Here is a 17,216-nt window from a genome sequence, read left to right on the forward strand (position 1 = left end):
GGGGACCTCAAAGACACATGTATAAACTTCAACACCTTACACCTCCCACAGAAATATCAATAAAAAGAATACACGTAGTATCGATGTGCATACTAAGTACATGGACATATATGTAGTCCCGAAATCTGATCTTAATATTGATTAATTCTACGCACCTAACAAATAAATACTTACATAATTGAGGTTTGAGTAATTCGATTTCACTTGATCTGATCCATCATTGGGTGGTGGCTATGACTGCGCACATATTGTACATGGTGGAAATGACATCAGTATTACTATCACTGGTTATTCGTATTTACTCCGATCTTTTTCCCACTTATGAATGTCGAGGCCATATAACATTTGTGCATACTCATGATTGCTTCGTAGGTATGCTATGAACTTATATATACACGTACATGTAGACTTCCCTAGGAAAATTATATTACTATCCCTTCGATCATTTGATCCTGCAAAACCGAGACATATTAGGCCTACGACAGTGTGGTGATATCCAGGAAACCTAGCTACCTACTGAACGTGGAGACACCAGAATAGGCAGAGCTGGGGGTCATAGACGGTGCATGCGGCGCAGGCCATCTATATCTAGCTAGGTCTGAGAAGATGATTCATCATGCAAGGACATGTTGAATACATGCATATCCAGTGCTCAGTATTTTATATATATTAAGATTGATCGATTTTCACCTTATTTTTACTGTTTCTAATTCAAGTCTTAGAGCCCATTAATGCTAAGCCTAGAGGAATTATATATGTTTATTGCGCAATGCATGGTAACCGCATTGGAACTATTTCGGGTATGGGTGATCAAATATTTCCCCCTCGACCGTAGGTGCATGTATACATAGCATGTGGTTCATTTGGTATTAACTTGCAATTGAAATGATATAAGTTGAAGCAATAATAAATTCCGGAATACACCGTCTTCCGCCTCCATAATAAGATTGGCGCTGAGTTAAGGAAATGTGGTATACGCCAGCCGGAGTACAAGTGCACCGGGCGGATGTGACATTGGGAAGGTTTCTAAATTGACCAAGTTTAAGATTTGCGAGAAATTTGACTTGCGGGGTACTCCCAGGCAGTACTTTCAATCCTCAGGTATCAAAACATACATATAATTTCTAGAATTCTACTAGGAGCTAGATGTGAAGATCTAGGCCAGCTAGAATTTAAGAAACACGACCTTATGTAGTAACAATTTTCAATAAGTATATGTTATGTTGAATGTTAAATAATAATATAATATGCCCACAAAATAATTATTCAATAGGTTGTAAGTTTTTTTTAGCGCTATAGCTGGTTTCCACACTTTGACATTTAAATTATTCATACTTTTAATCATCAACCGTTAGCAAAAACAAAACCACCCCAGCTCGAGCCAACATAATTCCGGCCCGAATCTTGCTTGGGCCCAAAAGATCGGTTCCTGTTAACATGCATCATATATTATCACTCGTAAACCAAGACTCCCTGTTGTTAAGAACAAAAGAAGGTATATACGGAAGATCTTGACTTTCTTATTTGGCTTGCTTGACTACAATACAGAGGGCATAATACAGCCCTTTTATGCACAAAATTTTATACAAAGGAAACTCAAAGTATGACTCCATTTTGACATATATATCAATGACCTTGCAGTGACTTCATAAACTATGACCACCCTCGGACAGACATGACAAGTATGACATTGCTCCCAGGCTCGCAACCAATATCCTCCACACCGGTTTTAAGCACGAGTAAAGTTGAAAACTCGGTTTGGCTAAAGCATGGTGTTCAATAATGTAACAGATTAAAAGAACATACCCCTCCAGTATTTTAGGAGAAATCTGTACCCATATGGAAATAATTCGCTCCCGGACTATGACTGACTCCAGGCCTGGGCATACTCGGTTATATGTAGGCCATAAAACATAATGTTACATGTGAGAACTTGAAAAGAAAAGAAAACAAAAGAAAGTGAAGGTTGATCGTAAGAATCTACTAGCAAAGACACGAAGTCTCTGGGTCACGTGTAGGCTGTTTTCTGATAATGGTGGGAGAGCTATTATAAGGTTAAGAGTCGCGGGCCCGGGGACCCCGCGCCTTTGCCGGCAAATCTGAGGCCCCTTTGTCTTCGTGATAATATCAATTGGTATCAATGAATCTATATGTTATGTTTGACAACATTGTGGCACACCCCTCCCCTAGCCAGAGTCTCAAGATTATCGATTGTTGTATCTGCGATGTTTTTGAGGGCTTCAACTGTAAGGAAAGCTTGGTGACCGCTGATATCAAGCGTTTACTTAGTACCGGCCTTGAATTGCGGAGGAGTGCAGAGGGCATACCTGACAAAAACATTGTAGAATGACAAGAGACGGGCAAAATTGTCGTCGTAGATGATCTTGGAGCTTCCATCTGCAAAGAAGTAGGCGGATTCTCCTTCATAAACATCGAGCCCTACTGCACCCAGATGACCGGTTTTTAGCGCTCTAAAAAGGTCAGTTCGACATTTTCTAAAAAGCACTTGTGCTACTGGAATTATTTTACCCAATCAATGCGTGAGAATCAATCAACGCCCCTCTAGAGGTGTTGATCAGATATGCTCCCTTCTTCATCTGTCCAAGTGTTTTCTCATTCATCATATATTTAGTGCTTTCCATCAGAGGGCAATGAAGGGACACAATATCCGACTTCCCCAACATCTCTTCAAGCGAATCGACATAAGTTATGCCATACTCGGCCGCCTGATCATTACGATATAAGTCATATGCGATGACATTACTTTCGAACCCTCTCGAGAGTATTTTCCCAGTGAGCAGGCCGATTTTACCGGTACCAATTATACCGATTGTTTTCCCCTTGAGATTGAAGCCTAGGAGTCCATCGAGAAGAAAGTTACCTTCCCGGACACGAGTGTATGACTTATGATACTTTCGGACGATTGTCATGATCATGCCAACAGCAAATTCGGCAACTGCATCGGGGGAGTAGGCGGGGACACGGACGACTTGAAGGCCAAACCGGGAGGCAGATTCAAGGTCGACATTGTTGAAACCGGCACAGCGGAGGGCAATGTATTTCTATGAATCATAAGTTTGATTTGTTAATTATCCGGCATTTCGGGAATCTGTGAAGGCATTGATGGCTAGATCAATTCGCTTACCACGCCTAACTTCGCTAGTCCTTCGAGAACCTCCGCATCGCATACATCGTTAACAAAGATACACACGGCGTCATAACCCGCTGCAAGGGCAAGGGTAGTCTTGTCGAGGTGGATTTCTAAAAACTGAAGCTTCAAGTCTGAAGTTGTGTTGCACTCGGAAAACGAGCTGATATCGTACTGCAAGTGGGCCGTTAGAGCCGAATAAACGAACGGGATCTCAGACAAAGGAATCAAGGTTATCGATAGCAAGTAGTGCGGGTTCCGATGAACCGGTAGTGGGGCGCTGGCTTACCTTCTTTGAGCTGTAAACAACGATCTTCATTTTTTTTAGGGGGGGACAGGGCGAAGAGTAATGATTACTGATGTGCTTTGGTGAAGGGTATACCTATATATGTAGTTGAATTTCTACGAAATTCGAGGTGGGCTGATGTTTGATCTGTGGGCAGAGCCTCTCGTCACAAGCCAGACAAATCCCATCTGAAGTGGATGACAGACGTGGCCAGAGGCTTAGAAAAAGAGCCACTTCGTCCCCGAGAATCCCCACTGATGAATTGTTTATCCAGATCTGTTACTGTGGTCCGACCTTCGGAACAACTATATAGCTATAGTAAGCCTCTGATGTCAATGGCATGCCTGTGGACACCTGTGACTCCCGCCTGTATTGATAGGAACTATTGTGGGTACTCTACAGTATCGTTTATCGCGCAGATTTACGCCCTCCGATTGGGGTACATGCATGGCCATACGGTCTAGAGTACCTACAGCTAGTATCATGTAGTATGGGCGTTGGGTTTTGAATTCTGCCAATAAATTTGATAGCACGCAAGGCGCACGCTGCAACGGCACATGAACTCCCCTCGCCATAGCGGATCTGGAACTAGAGCAATCTACATTACATACTGCAGACATATCCAGCTGCATCTATTGCGAAATCTATTCGCTGCATGGTAAACCTAGAGGACTGGCTTTGGCCAATGACACCCGGAAATACTCAGAAACAAGCTTTGCCTACGCCGTGGGTTAACAAAGTCCCTATAGCACTACCGCCTTCACATGTCGTGGATCATCATAAGTGCTAGTAGATATAACATTATGCTCTGCTCTAATGTGCAGTTCTATCACCCACAAAATTGTGGTCAGCAAATCTGATATAACCAGAAGGATTTGACTAACTACTTGTATGATCAGATTTAATTACGGCATAAACCGAGTAATGCCCGCCATGCGAGGTTTTCAACACGGATCCCCTTCGTGCTTTAGTCTATGGCTCATTTATTGAGTTTTCGGCGTCCAAGGATCTGTCGAGAGCGTTCCTCGTGAAAGATCAAGAATATACACCAAATGAATTCCATCTGTATGTATATTGGATCCGGGATAGGGTACGAGAGGATACACCGACCAGGTAATTTTATACGAAGAAAGAAATCGCAGGGTAATGGGCATGGGTACATGTGTTGTAGTATAATTAATATTCAAGTCGCGCTATCACATGCTGAGAGTCATGGACAATCACTCATTTAAAGCCGGATAGTTTGTAGCCGCCGCGCACATGAAGGTTCTCGAGAAGACACGGACAATTGAAACCTGACAGTGTATGGCATAGAAGTCTTCTATCACATGGGCCCCCAAAGCCTAGTGAACAGAAAGCTTTGAAATGTATGTACGTATGAAGTATGTACATATGATGTACCTACATGTACTTGTAATCAGCTGACCGCCGAGTCATTTCCCCGCAGGCACAATAACGAAGCCTAGATCCTCTGGTGATGGGAGCAGTGCTCTGCAATTTTTATGGGCAAGCAGGAATTTCTTCCAAATAAATCGGCCGATGAAGAACGGTCACGTATCTCGTAGATTCATTCCCATCCTGGCTACGTTAAGCCAATCAAGGTCTGTAGGATTTGGTAAGTTCGGGTGTTGTTGAGATCTAAGGCTTTTAGCACTACACTTGGTTGTTCCTGGTGGTGGATTACCAACAGCCAGCTGCAGGTAACCTGAGGGGTTGAGGACTCCGGTGTTATGAATCCTGTTATATCGTATGCCAAGAGTCAAACGCAGTGTGCGACCACGCTACTGAGTAACAGATCCAAGTAGTCATCTGCTATAGCGGAATGTTTCGGCTGCAATTTTCGTACTTCCCACCAAACATACCGCAAGCGTATCTGCAGGCAATCTATATAGTACTACAATACAGTGTTTCTCAAAAATAAGAAGCTAAGCCGTTTTCGGAATTGGACAGGGGTTGGTGACAGGGGTGCAGAGGTGCGGTAACAATAGTATTTTTATGGGATGGGAACAGGTTGGGGAGGTAGGGTAACCAAAGAAAAAAAAACCCGGTTTTCAATCTAATATGTACTACGATAGAGCAGTTTCGCGCTCGGTTGAACCCTGACCCTGATATCTGCGTGGCAACCAATCCGCCCCACCAAATCGCCCGTGGTCAACCAACAGCGGCCAATGCCCAGTCAATCAAAACAAAATGTAGGAGTATTAAATTATATCTTAATAATTAAATTATATCTTAATAAATAAATGTGCTATCTACTATCTTCTATAGTGTACCTACTGGAATACACTTTAAGGGGTACTTTGGTACATGTATCTTTGGTGCGGTTCCCCGCTGGCACGCCGGCCCATAACCCTAACCCTGACCTCTGTGTGGCAACCAATCCGCCCCACCCAGGCCGGTCAACACCCGGATCAACACCCGGGCCTATTCAATTAAAACAAAATGTTGGAATACTATAAATAGGGACTGCCCCCCCCCATCCCACCATCTTTTAAAACAATTCTGATCAACGAAAAACAACAATGAATTCCATAATGTGCCGTAAATGCAAACGGGAGAAACCTCTTGAAGATTACGATCAGGATAATCAAGGACAACCACGTAAATCATGTCGTACATGTTTGGTATGTATTGCTGAATCTTTCCGGTTGACAGTTATACTTTGCTCTAACAAATTGTATAGCAACTAAAGAGAGAACGAAGAACAGCACATAGAGCCGCAAGATTAATGGAGGAAGAAAATAATATAGAGGTATTACGATTTTGGTTATTGAATATTTTTTCGGATGGTTTCTAACAGTAATCCAACTCCGTCCGGTTTTACCAGTTGCAGCCCCCTCTCCAATGGCATTTCTATCTTCCCGAACAAAATGGTCACTATTAATACTTGGGCGTATGACAATTGTTTGCCAATCATGCAAAGCTTTGCATTGGCTAAATGAACGTTCAAGCTGCACCGGGAGCTCAATTCAAACACCAATCTTTGAGAATTGTTGCAAGAAGGGAGACGTTGTACTTGAAATTCTTAAACCCCCTTCTGATTATCTGAAGTACCTGTTGGAATCTTTAGAAACTGTCCCAAGAAACTTCCGGAAACATATACGGGAATATAATTCAGCACTTACGTTTCCCTCAGTCAAATACAATACGGATACAAGAGTTGGTGCAAATGGCGGTGGTATAAGTTGCTTCCAAATTCATGGTGAATTATATCATCTTCAGGGACCATTGGTACCAGCAATCGGAGCAACTCCTTCCTTCGCCCAACTATATTTCTACGATCCAGAATATTCGGCCCAAGTACGACATGCAACACATCCAACTTTAGATATTATGGTACTTCAACGTCTCACCATGGAGTTAAATTCAATAAATCCGTTTATTGAATTTTATAAAACAGCAAAAGAAAGATTGGATAATGCTTCAACACAAGATGGGAATGCACGCGTCATACTTAATCCACGTCTTCAATTGATAGTTGAAACAGGAGCAGATAAACAACGAAACAACTTACCTACAAGTAACGAGGTGGCGGTAATAATTCCCGATGCATATGAAGAAGCTGGATTCCGTGATATCGTATTAGCATATAGAAATCCATTGCCAAATCAAATGTTCAGTATCATCAATCCTAACCATGCTGCGTATATGCCATTGCATTACGTATTGCTTTTTCCAAATGGGGATACCGGTTGACATTGGAGTTTACAACTTCGAGATCGATTGAATAATCGGAAAGTATTGCGTTTAGGTCAACGTGAATTTTATCGGTATGTTTAATATATTATCATAGAAATCATTACTAACTTATTACAAAGCTATCGTATTCATTCACGTTCAACTGAGCCTTTAACACTATTTCAATCTCAAAAGCTTTTTCAGCAATATTTGGTTGACGTATGGGCTGTATGTGATCAGAACAAACTAAATTGGATACGTTTGAATCAATCAAGACTCCGATCCGATTTGTATAATGGCCTGGCCGATGCTATGCTTCAAGAAGACTTCAATCCAGAACAAACCGGACGGAGAATACTACTTCCTAGCAGCTATAGCGGTGGTGATCGTTATATGCAACAATTATACCAGGATTCAATGGCTATCGTAAGACACTTCGGAAGACCTTCACTTTTCATCACATTTACAGCGAATCCTAAATGGTCGGAAATCGTTCCAGAGTTACTTCCAGGTCAAACAGCTGTCGATCGTCCAGATTTAGTTGCGAGAGTTTTTCATCTCAAACAACAAAAGCTTTTGCAGGAAATTAAACATAATCATATTTTTGGACGTTACCTCGGATGTGTCTGGACTATTGAATATCAGAAACGTGGTTTACCACATATGCATCTTCTATTATTTTTACACCCTGAGGACAGATTCATGACTTCTGAACGTATTGACCAGATTGTATGTGCTGAATTGCCGGATCCTCAATTTGATCCCGATGGTGAACTCACAGTTGTTATCAAATCATGTATGGTGCATGGCCTATGTGGAGAATTGGCATTCGATTCACCATGTATGATCTCGAAAACACCTGATGCACCTCGACTTTGCACCAAACGGTATCCTAAACAATTTCAGAATGAAACTGTTTTACAAGAAGATGGATACCCATTATATCGACGTCGTAATGATGGTAACAACTTTATGGTTCTTAAACCACTACACTAGGTAGCAATAGCTATGCAATATAATTCCGGAAGTTTATGTTAAAGCAAACTCCATTAAATTACACATACTTTCAGCTCACTGGCACTGGCATCGGTACTGTAAAAACCGGACTCACCACACCCACCCGCCCTTCCCAAAATTTGGTCACATTCAAGCTCACACTTCGCCCTGGCGAGGTGGCCAACTGCTAGTAGTATGGTACTCTATCTAGACCTTTTCTTTATCATAAGTAGAGCAGATCACTCCTACTCATTAAACTTCTTCTCCAACTTACCCATCGTTAATACCATCGTTATCGTCACTTGTTTTCTCCCCCATCAACTTCCGGTTGAGGCTCTCGTGTAGTAGCTCCCCTCCCAAAAGTAGAAAACGCACTGCATCGGGGTCCTGCATCTGCGATAGCGGCTACCGATAAGGTAACACCCAGCCACTCATCGCTCGCCACTCCACACATATTTGGAGTCATCTAAGGGTAGGTAACATAGCTCCAAGTAGCTACCTTGTTCTCTCCGCGTGCCCTCGTTTGATAATAAAAGCAACCTCTTCTCATACTCATACAACCGTCAGGAAACTGATCTCGGGAACAGCTCAAGGAACCTACCACACGTGATAGCATCATTGTTCAGAATGCCCGATCGCTCTAGCATCGTCCAGAAATTTGGTACTGGACGTCGAAAAAATGCCCCCACCATCTCACAGTCCATGCAGCTCCCTGCCCGTTTTAATTCTGGGGAAAACGACGATGCGAACGATGAAGATGTATGCGTAGCCGGAAAAAATACACCCTTCAACATGAACCAAAGCTTTTATCAAGTCCTTACTGCTGCCACTTCAAATATCCGGATGAGCTCTCGCTTCGACGACGATTCAGATGACTCGGACGATGATCCAACCACGCCCAAGGCGATTGATAAGAAGCTCAGATCCAAGATTCCTGGGTTACCACTTGGTCCTAAAAGAGAGTTGACGAAAGATGTAATTCAAGAGGAAACCGACGATGAGGAAGATGACCCAGTTCCCGCAGAACTGGCCGGAGCTGCTCTACAAATGGCCATTTCCACAAACAGTTTACAAGCAGAGACGCAGTTAAATTCGCCAGCCTTTGCGGTAAATACGCAGGACCAAGAGAACGAAACCTATCACGACTTCGAAGAAAACGTAACAGCGAAATCGAGTGGAAATGGGGATTTGGAAGAGAAATTGATGGATATTTTCAACTTGCCGGCGACCGAGAAGGTTATTTCCGGTATGTTGTTATCAATGATTTGCCAATAGATTTGCTTTTTAATAATGAGGTTCTACAGAATACCCATGCTGGCTTTTGAAAAGCGTGCTATTACAGGGCTATATGTACATAACCACTCGACATATCTGCTTCTATGCATATCTCCCTCGGAAAGATGTATGTAATTTCTGTCATTGTCAAATACAACGCTTACTGACCCATATCGTTCAGCATGTCATACTAAAATCTGGTTACCTATCCAAACGAGGCAAGTCTACTGTTAAATTTACTAGATACTGGTTCATCCTGAAAGGCGATGTTCTCTCTTATTACACAAACCCATCAGACCTATACTTTCCCAATGGAAACATCGATCTTCGGTATGGTCTTCAGGCAAGTGTGGTTGAGGCCAAAGATCCTAAAGATTCGGTCATGGTGACGCTTTCTACCAACGAGAGAAAGTATTACTTCCGTGCGGACTCTTCAGCAAGTGCTAGAGAATGGGTAAAGTCGCTCCAAAAGGTCATTTTTAGGTCACACAATGAGGGAGATAGTGTGAAAATTTCAATACCAGTAGAAAACGTCATTGAGGTTGAAGAGAGCCCAGTCTTGGAGTTTGCAGATACCTTCAAGCTCAAGGTTGTTGATAACGATGATACATATGCTATCGACGAGGTAACGAACCAATATGTCGTCGTCGATGTGAGATATAATTACTGACGATCTTTTAGTATTTCTTCTCATTCTTCAGTTTCGGGAAAGATGCTTTGAACGTCTTGCGATCGGCGGTAGAAAACTCTGCAGCATCGAAGATCCCCAGTCATATGTTTGGAGCACATTCGGAGCCTCCTTCACCTGACCTGGGGCCATTACCGGATCGTTCGATAACCCCAACTCTTAAGGAACCAGTACGGGCAACACTTTCCCCACTTTCACCCAAGTCGCCAACTATCAGGAGCCCAAGGTCTAGTCCGAGGCCGAGTGGAGAGTTTACTCGTGGCAGCTTCGATGTTCAAAGGGCATCTAAAGAAATACAGAAAAGAATGGCAGAGGCCCCCAGACACAGTACCGATCTGAGCACTAGTTCTTCCCCAGGACCCCTTCCCTCTGATTCCGCACATTCATATGCTCATTCGTTCGGAGAATCTTCTGAGGGGGTACAATTATCGATGGATGATGAAGGAAAAGGAACAGCGAGCAGTATTCTGGACAAGAGCGATATTTTTGACTCGCCAACAACGAAAAAACTTGGTCATGGACGTTCAGACTCACAGAGCTCACACAAATCCCACAGCTCTACCAGTAAATCAAAATATAAAAAAGATGTTTCATCATCTAAGGCATATACTGGCTCCCCAAGTCAATACGAATCTGATGAGCTAAGTGGGAGCTCCAGCAACAACTCAGCAAGACTTCAGGACATAGCCAAGACCGGAAACTTCCCCCTACAACGTGCCGCTAGTTGGGCGGGCTGGATGAAGAAGCGGACGCAGGGTGTTGGCGCGCTCTTGGCTACCGAGTCCATGGGATATTTGGAAAAAGTATCGGACATGTGGGTTGGTGGAAAGAGACATTATAAACCCATGGGGATGATGGCGCATGAAGAGGTTGAAGATGCTGAAGATGACGATGGGAATGCTCAAAGTCACGATGCCAGTTTTAGGGCAAGGTTTGCACTCCCGCCACAGGAAAGACTGATTGCAGTGTATTTTGGATACCTGCATCGTGTTCTACCTTTGTACGGGAAGATCTACCTTAGCAATAGGAGCTTCTGCTTCAGGAGTATATTACCAGGGACAAAGACAAAGGTTCGTTTGACTATCAATCTAAAGCCTTCGACAAGATTGCTAACTCTTGCAAAGATGATTCTTCCTCTCAAGGATATCGAAAATGTCAGTAAAGAGAAAGGCTTTAGATTTGGCTATTCGGGACTTGTCATTACAATCCGTGGTCACGAGGAACTATTTTTTGAGTTTGGTCAACAAGACGCTAGGGATGACTGCGGGCAAACTTTACGTGCCGGCATAAACGACGTCCGAGTTCTTGCTGAGAGTGGAATTTTGACCCGGGAAGAAAAACGAGGTGCAGAAATGGCTAAAACCGAGTATCAAATGCTACAAGATGCACGCCAAGATGGTCATAATATTCACGATATTCAACTACCACTGTCAGCAAATGACGCAAGTTGTCAAGATGCTCCACCAATCGTATTTGATGATCCCCATGGATCGATTATCAATTTCAAACCGACCGAATCGATGCTCATTACATGTCTTACTATTGGTACCCGCGGTGACGTGCAGCCGTTCATTGCGCTTTGTATTGGGCTTATGAAGGATGGGCACAGGACAAGGATTGCGACTCACACAGAATATGGGGACTGGATCAGAAGCTACGGGATTGATTTCGAGCCTGTAGAGGGGGATCCAGCGGAGTTGATGGAATTATGTGTTTCGCACGGAATGTTTACTGTAGACTTTTTACAGGCTGCTACTTCAACGGTAAAAATCCATCCCCTTGGTGGTAATTGCTAGGCACTAAATTATGGTAGATGCGTGGATGGCTAGATGGCTTGCTCTTAAGCTCGTGGAAGGCTTGTCAGGGTTCTAACCTGTTGATTGAAAGTCCCAGTGCAATGGCAGGTATTCATATTGCAGAAGCCCTTGGTATACCATATTTCAGGGCATTCACTATGCCTTGGACACGTACCAGGGCATATCCTCATGCTTTTGCTGTTCCAGAGCATAAAATGGGTGGTGCTTATAACTACTTCACCTATGTTCTTTTTGATAACGTTTTCTGGAAAGCTACCGCCGGCCAAATCAACAGATGGCGGAAGAAGACCCTTGGACTCACCAGAACTAACCTTGACAAACTACAGCCAAATAAAGTACCATTTCTTTATAATTTCAGTCCTTCGGTAGTCATTCCGCCGCTCGACTATAGCGACTGGATCCGTGTGACTGGATATTGGTTCCTGGATTCACCAAGTGACTATGTCCCCCCTAAGGAGTTAACAGACTTTATTACAAAAGCCCGAAAGGATGGTAAAAAGCTTGTCTACGTCGGCTTCGGCTCTATTACGGTAGCCGATCCAGATGCCATGACTCGTACGGTTGTCGAATCAATTCTCAAGGCCGATGTACGTTGCATTCTATCGAAGGGTTGGTCCGATAGGCTCCAAAAGAAAGACGCTCAGATGCCTGAAATTTCTTTACCCTCTGAGATCCACCAGATCCAGTCTGCACCACACGATTGGCTGTTCAAGCAAATCGATGCAGCAGTTCACCATGGTGGTGCTGGAACCACTGGGGCAAGTCTAAGGGCAGGAATCCCAACGGTTGTGAAACCGTTCTTTGGAGACCAGTACTTCTTTGGACAGCGTGTTGAAGATATGGGGGTTGGGATATGCGTGAAGAAGTTGAACGTCCAGGCTTTCAGTAGAGCTTTGTGGGAATGCACCAACAATGAGGTGATGATTACGAAAGCCGATATGCTGGGAAAACAAATCCGCTCGGTGAGTGAAGTTTGTGTCTCGATAAAATATAATTGGTTGCTGATATTATTGCTATTAGGAAAACGGAGTGGAGACGGCTATCCAGGCTATCTACCGTGACATGGAGTATGCGCGGACACTAATCAAGAAACAACATGGCGACCCGCATGAAATAGATTCCGAAGAATCTTGGACTTTTGTCGATGATCCTGATTCCCAACTCGGGAAGCTGACCCGATAGAGTAAAGAAGCAAAGACGTTCTAGAAGGAATTTCTCACTGTTATTGTTATTTTCTATTGAAGCCGTGGAGGGTTGAATACCTAGCTTGGTAGATCGTGGGAGCAGGAACTTGGTTAGTTGCGTCTGAGGTGTTCCGGCGTCATTTCCTTATGCGGGTATTAAATACCCTTTCTTCTTTTATTATGATTGAAACCATAGCTCTACTACCCTACTCACTTTTGATTTATTTATTAATACTGTTGTGGAGGAACCATGTTGGTAACAGTTACATGATGATTTAATGAGTTGGCTAGTAATTACACCGAAATATTACAAGATAAACATACAGATATTATGGTGTGGTTCCGGAATTTTCCTACCTAGGGCATTCTAATAACTTAAGGTAGATCAGTGTGCAAAAGCCACAATCGAACTAACGAATGATCTTAGCCAGGTCAATATGCTGGTTTCGAGTTATCTACTGATTCCATCTGTGACCCGATTTGTCCTCTCCGAATGATTAATCACAGTATATCACTCGTTATTACTGTTATAGACGAGTGACTAGTTATGAAGGCAAAATCTTCCCTAGATATAGGGGAAACCCAGGTATATATCATTTCACAATCAAGAACATAACAGTCACCAAGATTAATAATAGATACTCGAGAGTTGAACGTAGTTGATTATCCCCGCACAGCTAGGACCGATCAAACAGCCGACTCCTATGTGCGGTAGTCGGGGAGCAAGTATAATAAATTCAGCTCTGTAGGTAAAGGTCTTCGATACTATTTGCTATAATCTGATAATAGTTCCAGTTTGAGCCGGGTATGTGCCCTATTGGCGTTCAAAATATCATACCTAGGCCGCTCCATGCGGCCAGCAGCCAGCCTTCTAGTCGGACCTGACCGCGTAAGAGATCGAAAGGCCTTCCGCAATACGAAGGTTGCGCAGTACCAACGACTCGGATACCCTAAAAAGATCTTATATGCACCGATCTTGGTGGTAAAGGCTCAGAACGTCATAGGAAACGTACCACCCCAAAATCACACCAAGTATCGTACTCAGACTAGTTTCAGATATTTCGTGCAAGTGGCTGCCGAAAGAGCAACAGTATTCTACACAAATAATTCCCAATAGCTAAGAACGTAGAGTCGAAATTTACCCCTCACCTGTGGCCGACGGCATTCCCCGAAGGCGCCAAAGTCTAGGAATAATTGGTCATTAGAAGGATGCGGAGCTAATTGCTATTCACGAAGGTACATGGCATTTTTGGTTTTCGTAGATGACTGGGGTTTTACCGAAAACATGCGACTTATTTTTATTTATGTTCAGACCATTTGCATACACGAATGAATTATCAATTACTTTTCAATCAATTCCGACCACTTACTTTAATGGTATCTTTCATGTTCTTTATTAGTACATATATTTGGGCTTTAGACCGGTTCCCCCACCAGCGAGTGCACACCACCTCGCGAGTTTGGCTGTGTGGCGAAGGGTTTCAACCCACGCCACACAGCCAAACACCTCTAGGACTCGCGACTGGGCTCGCTTGTGGGGGAACTGGTCTATCCAAGTCTTTAATCACCCGAATTCTAAAATCTTTTCACTTCGTGGTATCGTAGTCATATTTCAACTAAAACCATGGCAACGAAGTTCTTTGCCAATTGCAGTTTGTCCATTACCTATATTGCGGTTAGGTATCTTCGTGATCATGTATTGCCGCTCTTCAAAGGTTTTCGTGTCCGGAACGTAACTTCGATATCGCTACATATATACAAAACTCAGAGAGTAGGTAGGTAATATGGAGTTATATGTACATGTAACTATAAGCTTTCTTCTCGGAATTTATGCTTCCGATTCAGTTGGGTGGGTTGGGTGTGTGTTGGAGCATCTAAACTATATAGCCTTCCTCATCGTCACCAGGAACGTCGTTTTCTATTGGTTGCGTATCAGACATTATATAAACTTTCATGAAAGAGAAGCTAGCTTTTTGTCAACTACATACTACAAAGTCGGGTGAGCAAGGAGGGATCCGCAGAGGCACCCGATTCCGATTGTGAGCTACTCATGTACATTGAAAGAACTGGCTTAGAGTGAGTGTATTTGCATTTCTTTAACATATAGTTCTTAGTACGTATATACTTGAGCTAATAGCACACATTACCCACGAGGAGCGATGAAGCTTAGCTGTGCCTATACGTTTTGACAACCTAATGGCCCGAAAATACTATCACAGTACCCCCGTTTCCTCACTACAATATTTAGGCAGCCGAAGGCCGCACCCCGCTTGTATATTCTAAGATTGGGGCATGACTTTGTGGGTTGATTTAGGGTAACTACATATATATGGTAAAGGCTTGATTATAAATTTATCACGCGAATCTTGTGTCGTGGAGGATAACTGCTCATTATTTTTGAAAACGTCACCCGCGGGTTTGGATCACTCATTTCCTCCTGTCTGTTGAGGGTGTATCACCTATTATAAAACTTTTGGTGAATGACTGTATGTACTTCATTCCAGCCATTTATTTTTTTAGTAGAGAACGGGCGTGATCATTCGATTCACAGCCTATAATATAGATCGCCTACCATGGTGTACCACTAACATTTTTCTATACGAAGCGAACTTATTCCAAGTGCCGTCGAATAAAAAAGCAAGTCTTCCGTGTCTGGTACCTAGGCCTTCGATCTGACATTTTTCCTAACGGTAGATGGGCTATTATGGGTTGAGTTTCAGCCCGAGCTATGCTGTGTCTTCGTGATAATTCGCGGGGGGGTTGCCTTGGATGCAATGGCATAAAGATAAGGAGGTTGATGTATGTATGTAAAAGAAAATCGAAGCCCGTAATTAAGCTTATATTAGTTACAGGATATTTTCAGAACATCGACTCTTCGTTTCCTGTAAACCGATACAAATGGTGAAATAGGCTAGCGTATAAGCTATAGGGGCTTGATAAACTAGGCTTGGGTGCTTTTAGGTATGCAGTCTTGGTGTAGGGTTATGGGATGGTGTTACTGGATGTATCTTCTGTAGACATAGACCGTGGCTTCGCAGATCTTCCATGAACGTTATCAACAATTGGTGTTTAGGAATCTTCCATACAAATGCCTAGAGTATGATTTATGAATGCCATTCTGTTTTAGATTACCACATATATACGAGTTGCTAAATAAGTAACAATACTGTATATACCATAAATCGATGCTGCGTGTTGAACAGCGCGCGCTGAAACATTTATAAATAGTCAGTACGTCACTACTCCTGGGGCACATACCAATAGAAATCCCCCACTAGAGATTTCACATCTGCTCACTAACTCTTAGTAAACTCTAAGCAATAAGGAGAACGTAGAACGTGAAAAAAGAGCCTAAGGTCTAAAAATAGGACTTAGCCGCCGCCATCACGGCTATCCAAGCCTGTCATCCTTAGTTATCCACTGTTACCAGTTGGAACAGTAGACGTATCGTATCAAATCTTGATACTGCTTCTGCCTTGTGGTGAATCAATATTTTTTTTTTTTTTTTTTTTTTTGGGGGGGGGGGGGGGGGGGGGCTTGTGTCAATGATAGATGCAGCAGGTTTTCTAAGATAGGCTGATACATGTAAGTAAGTTAGTACATGTAGGTACATACATGTATACATACACCCATTAAAGCACACAACTGAAATACATGTACTGTGATATATGGTATTATTATTATTAGAGTAGATAGAAGTATAGGGAAGCTTAGTGTAAACTAGTATTCATTGTACGAAATAATTAATTGATCAATCAATCAAGCCAGTATTCATCAAATGCTACTATCTACTCACTCACTGCAGCTCACACGCCGCCACTGAGTATGCATGCCAAGGCATCAGCAGAGGGTCATTATTCCTGTGGATTGGAATTCTGTGTATACAGTTTTAGATTGACCATCAAGCCCGCCCTTAATCGCAGTAAGGGAAATGCAATATTCTAGGAGCGCTCATTTGCAAGTACGGCGAAACGTCCCATATCTGATCTGGAAAATACGACAATCAAGATGTGATCCCCCCCACCCTCCTCCCAGATTTTCAGATTGACTCTTTTGAAAGTAATCATCACTCCATAACCAATGCCATAAAAGCTAAATCATTCTCAACTGATCCATAGACAACCTGCATTGCCAACTCAACTCA

The 17,216-nt window shown here is 42.9% G+C and overlaps 4 protein-coding genes across 4 annotated transcripts; 2 read left to right on the plus strand and 2 right to left on the minus strand.

Moving 5' to 3' along the window:
- Positions 1-2,281: 2,281 nt before the first annotated feature.
- Positions 2,282-3,467, minus strand: H6S33_013018 (uncharacterized protein; the record flags this gene model as incomplete). The annotated part of the gene is made up of 4 exons (XM_044844381.1): positions 2,282-2,471; positions 2,530-3,062; positions 3,146-3,322; positions 3,438-3,467. The coding sequence occupies 4 exons, from the start codon at positions 3,465-3,467 to the stop codon at positions 2,282-2,284; spliced, it is 930 nt and encodes a 309-aa protein (XP_044694727.1).
- A 246-nt stretch (positions 3,468-3,713) lies between these two features.
- Positions 3,714-4,588, minus strand: H6S33_013019 (uncharacterized protein; the record flags this gene model as incomplete). Its single annotated transcript, XM_044844383.1, has 6 exons — positions 3,714-3,739; positions 3,835-3,979; positions 4,037-4,066; positions 4,190-4,260; positions 4,322-4,406; positions 4,529-4,588. The coding sequence occupies 6 exons, from the start codon at positions 4,586-4,588 to the stop codon at positions 3,714-3,716; spliced, it is 417 nt and encodes a 138-aa protein (XP_044694728.1).
- A 4,147-nt stretch (positions 4,589-8,735) lies between these two features.
- H6S33_013020 (uncharacterized protein) lies at positions 8,736-11,867 on the plus strand (the record flags this gene model as incomplete). The annotated part of the gene is made up of 5 exons (XM_044844384.1): positions 8,736-9,354; positions 9,413-9,510; positions 9,565-10,008; positions 10,065-11,141; positions 11,196-11,867. The coding sequence occupies 5 exons, from the start codon at positions 8,736-8,738 to the stop codon at positions 11,865-11,867; spliced, it is 2,910 nt and encodes a 969-aa protein (XP_044694729.1).
- A 158-nt stretch (positions 11,868-12,025) lies between these two features.
- On the plus strand, positions 12,026-13,070 carry H6S33_013021 (uncharacterized protein; the record flags this gene model as incomplete). The annotated part of the gene is made up of 2 exons (XM_044844385.1): positions 12,026-12,850; positions 12,909-13,070. The coding sequence occupies 2 exons, from the start codon at positions 12,026-12,028 to the stop codon at positions 13,068-13,070; spliced, it is 987 nt and encodes a 328-aa protein (XP_044694730.1).
- Positions 13,071-17,216: the final 4,146 nt, after the last annotated feature.

Source organism: Morchella sextelata (assembly GCF_020137385.1).
Source record: "Morchella sextelata strain SCLS chromosome Unknown scls_9, whole genome shotgun sequence".
Lineage (NCBI taxonomy): Eukaryota > Fungi > Ascomycota > Pezizomycetes > Pezizales > Morchellaceae > Morchella > Morchella sextelata.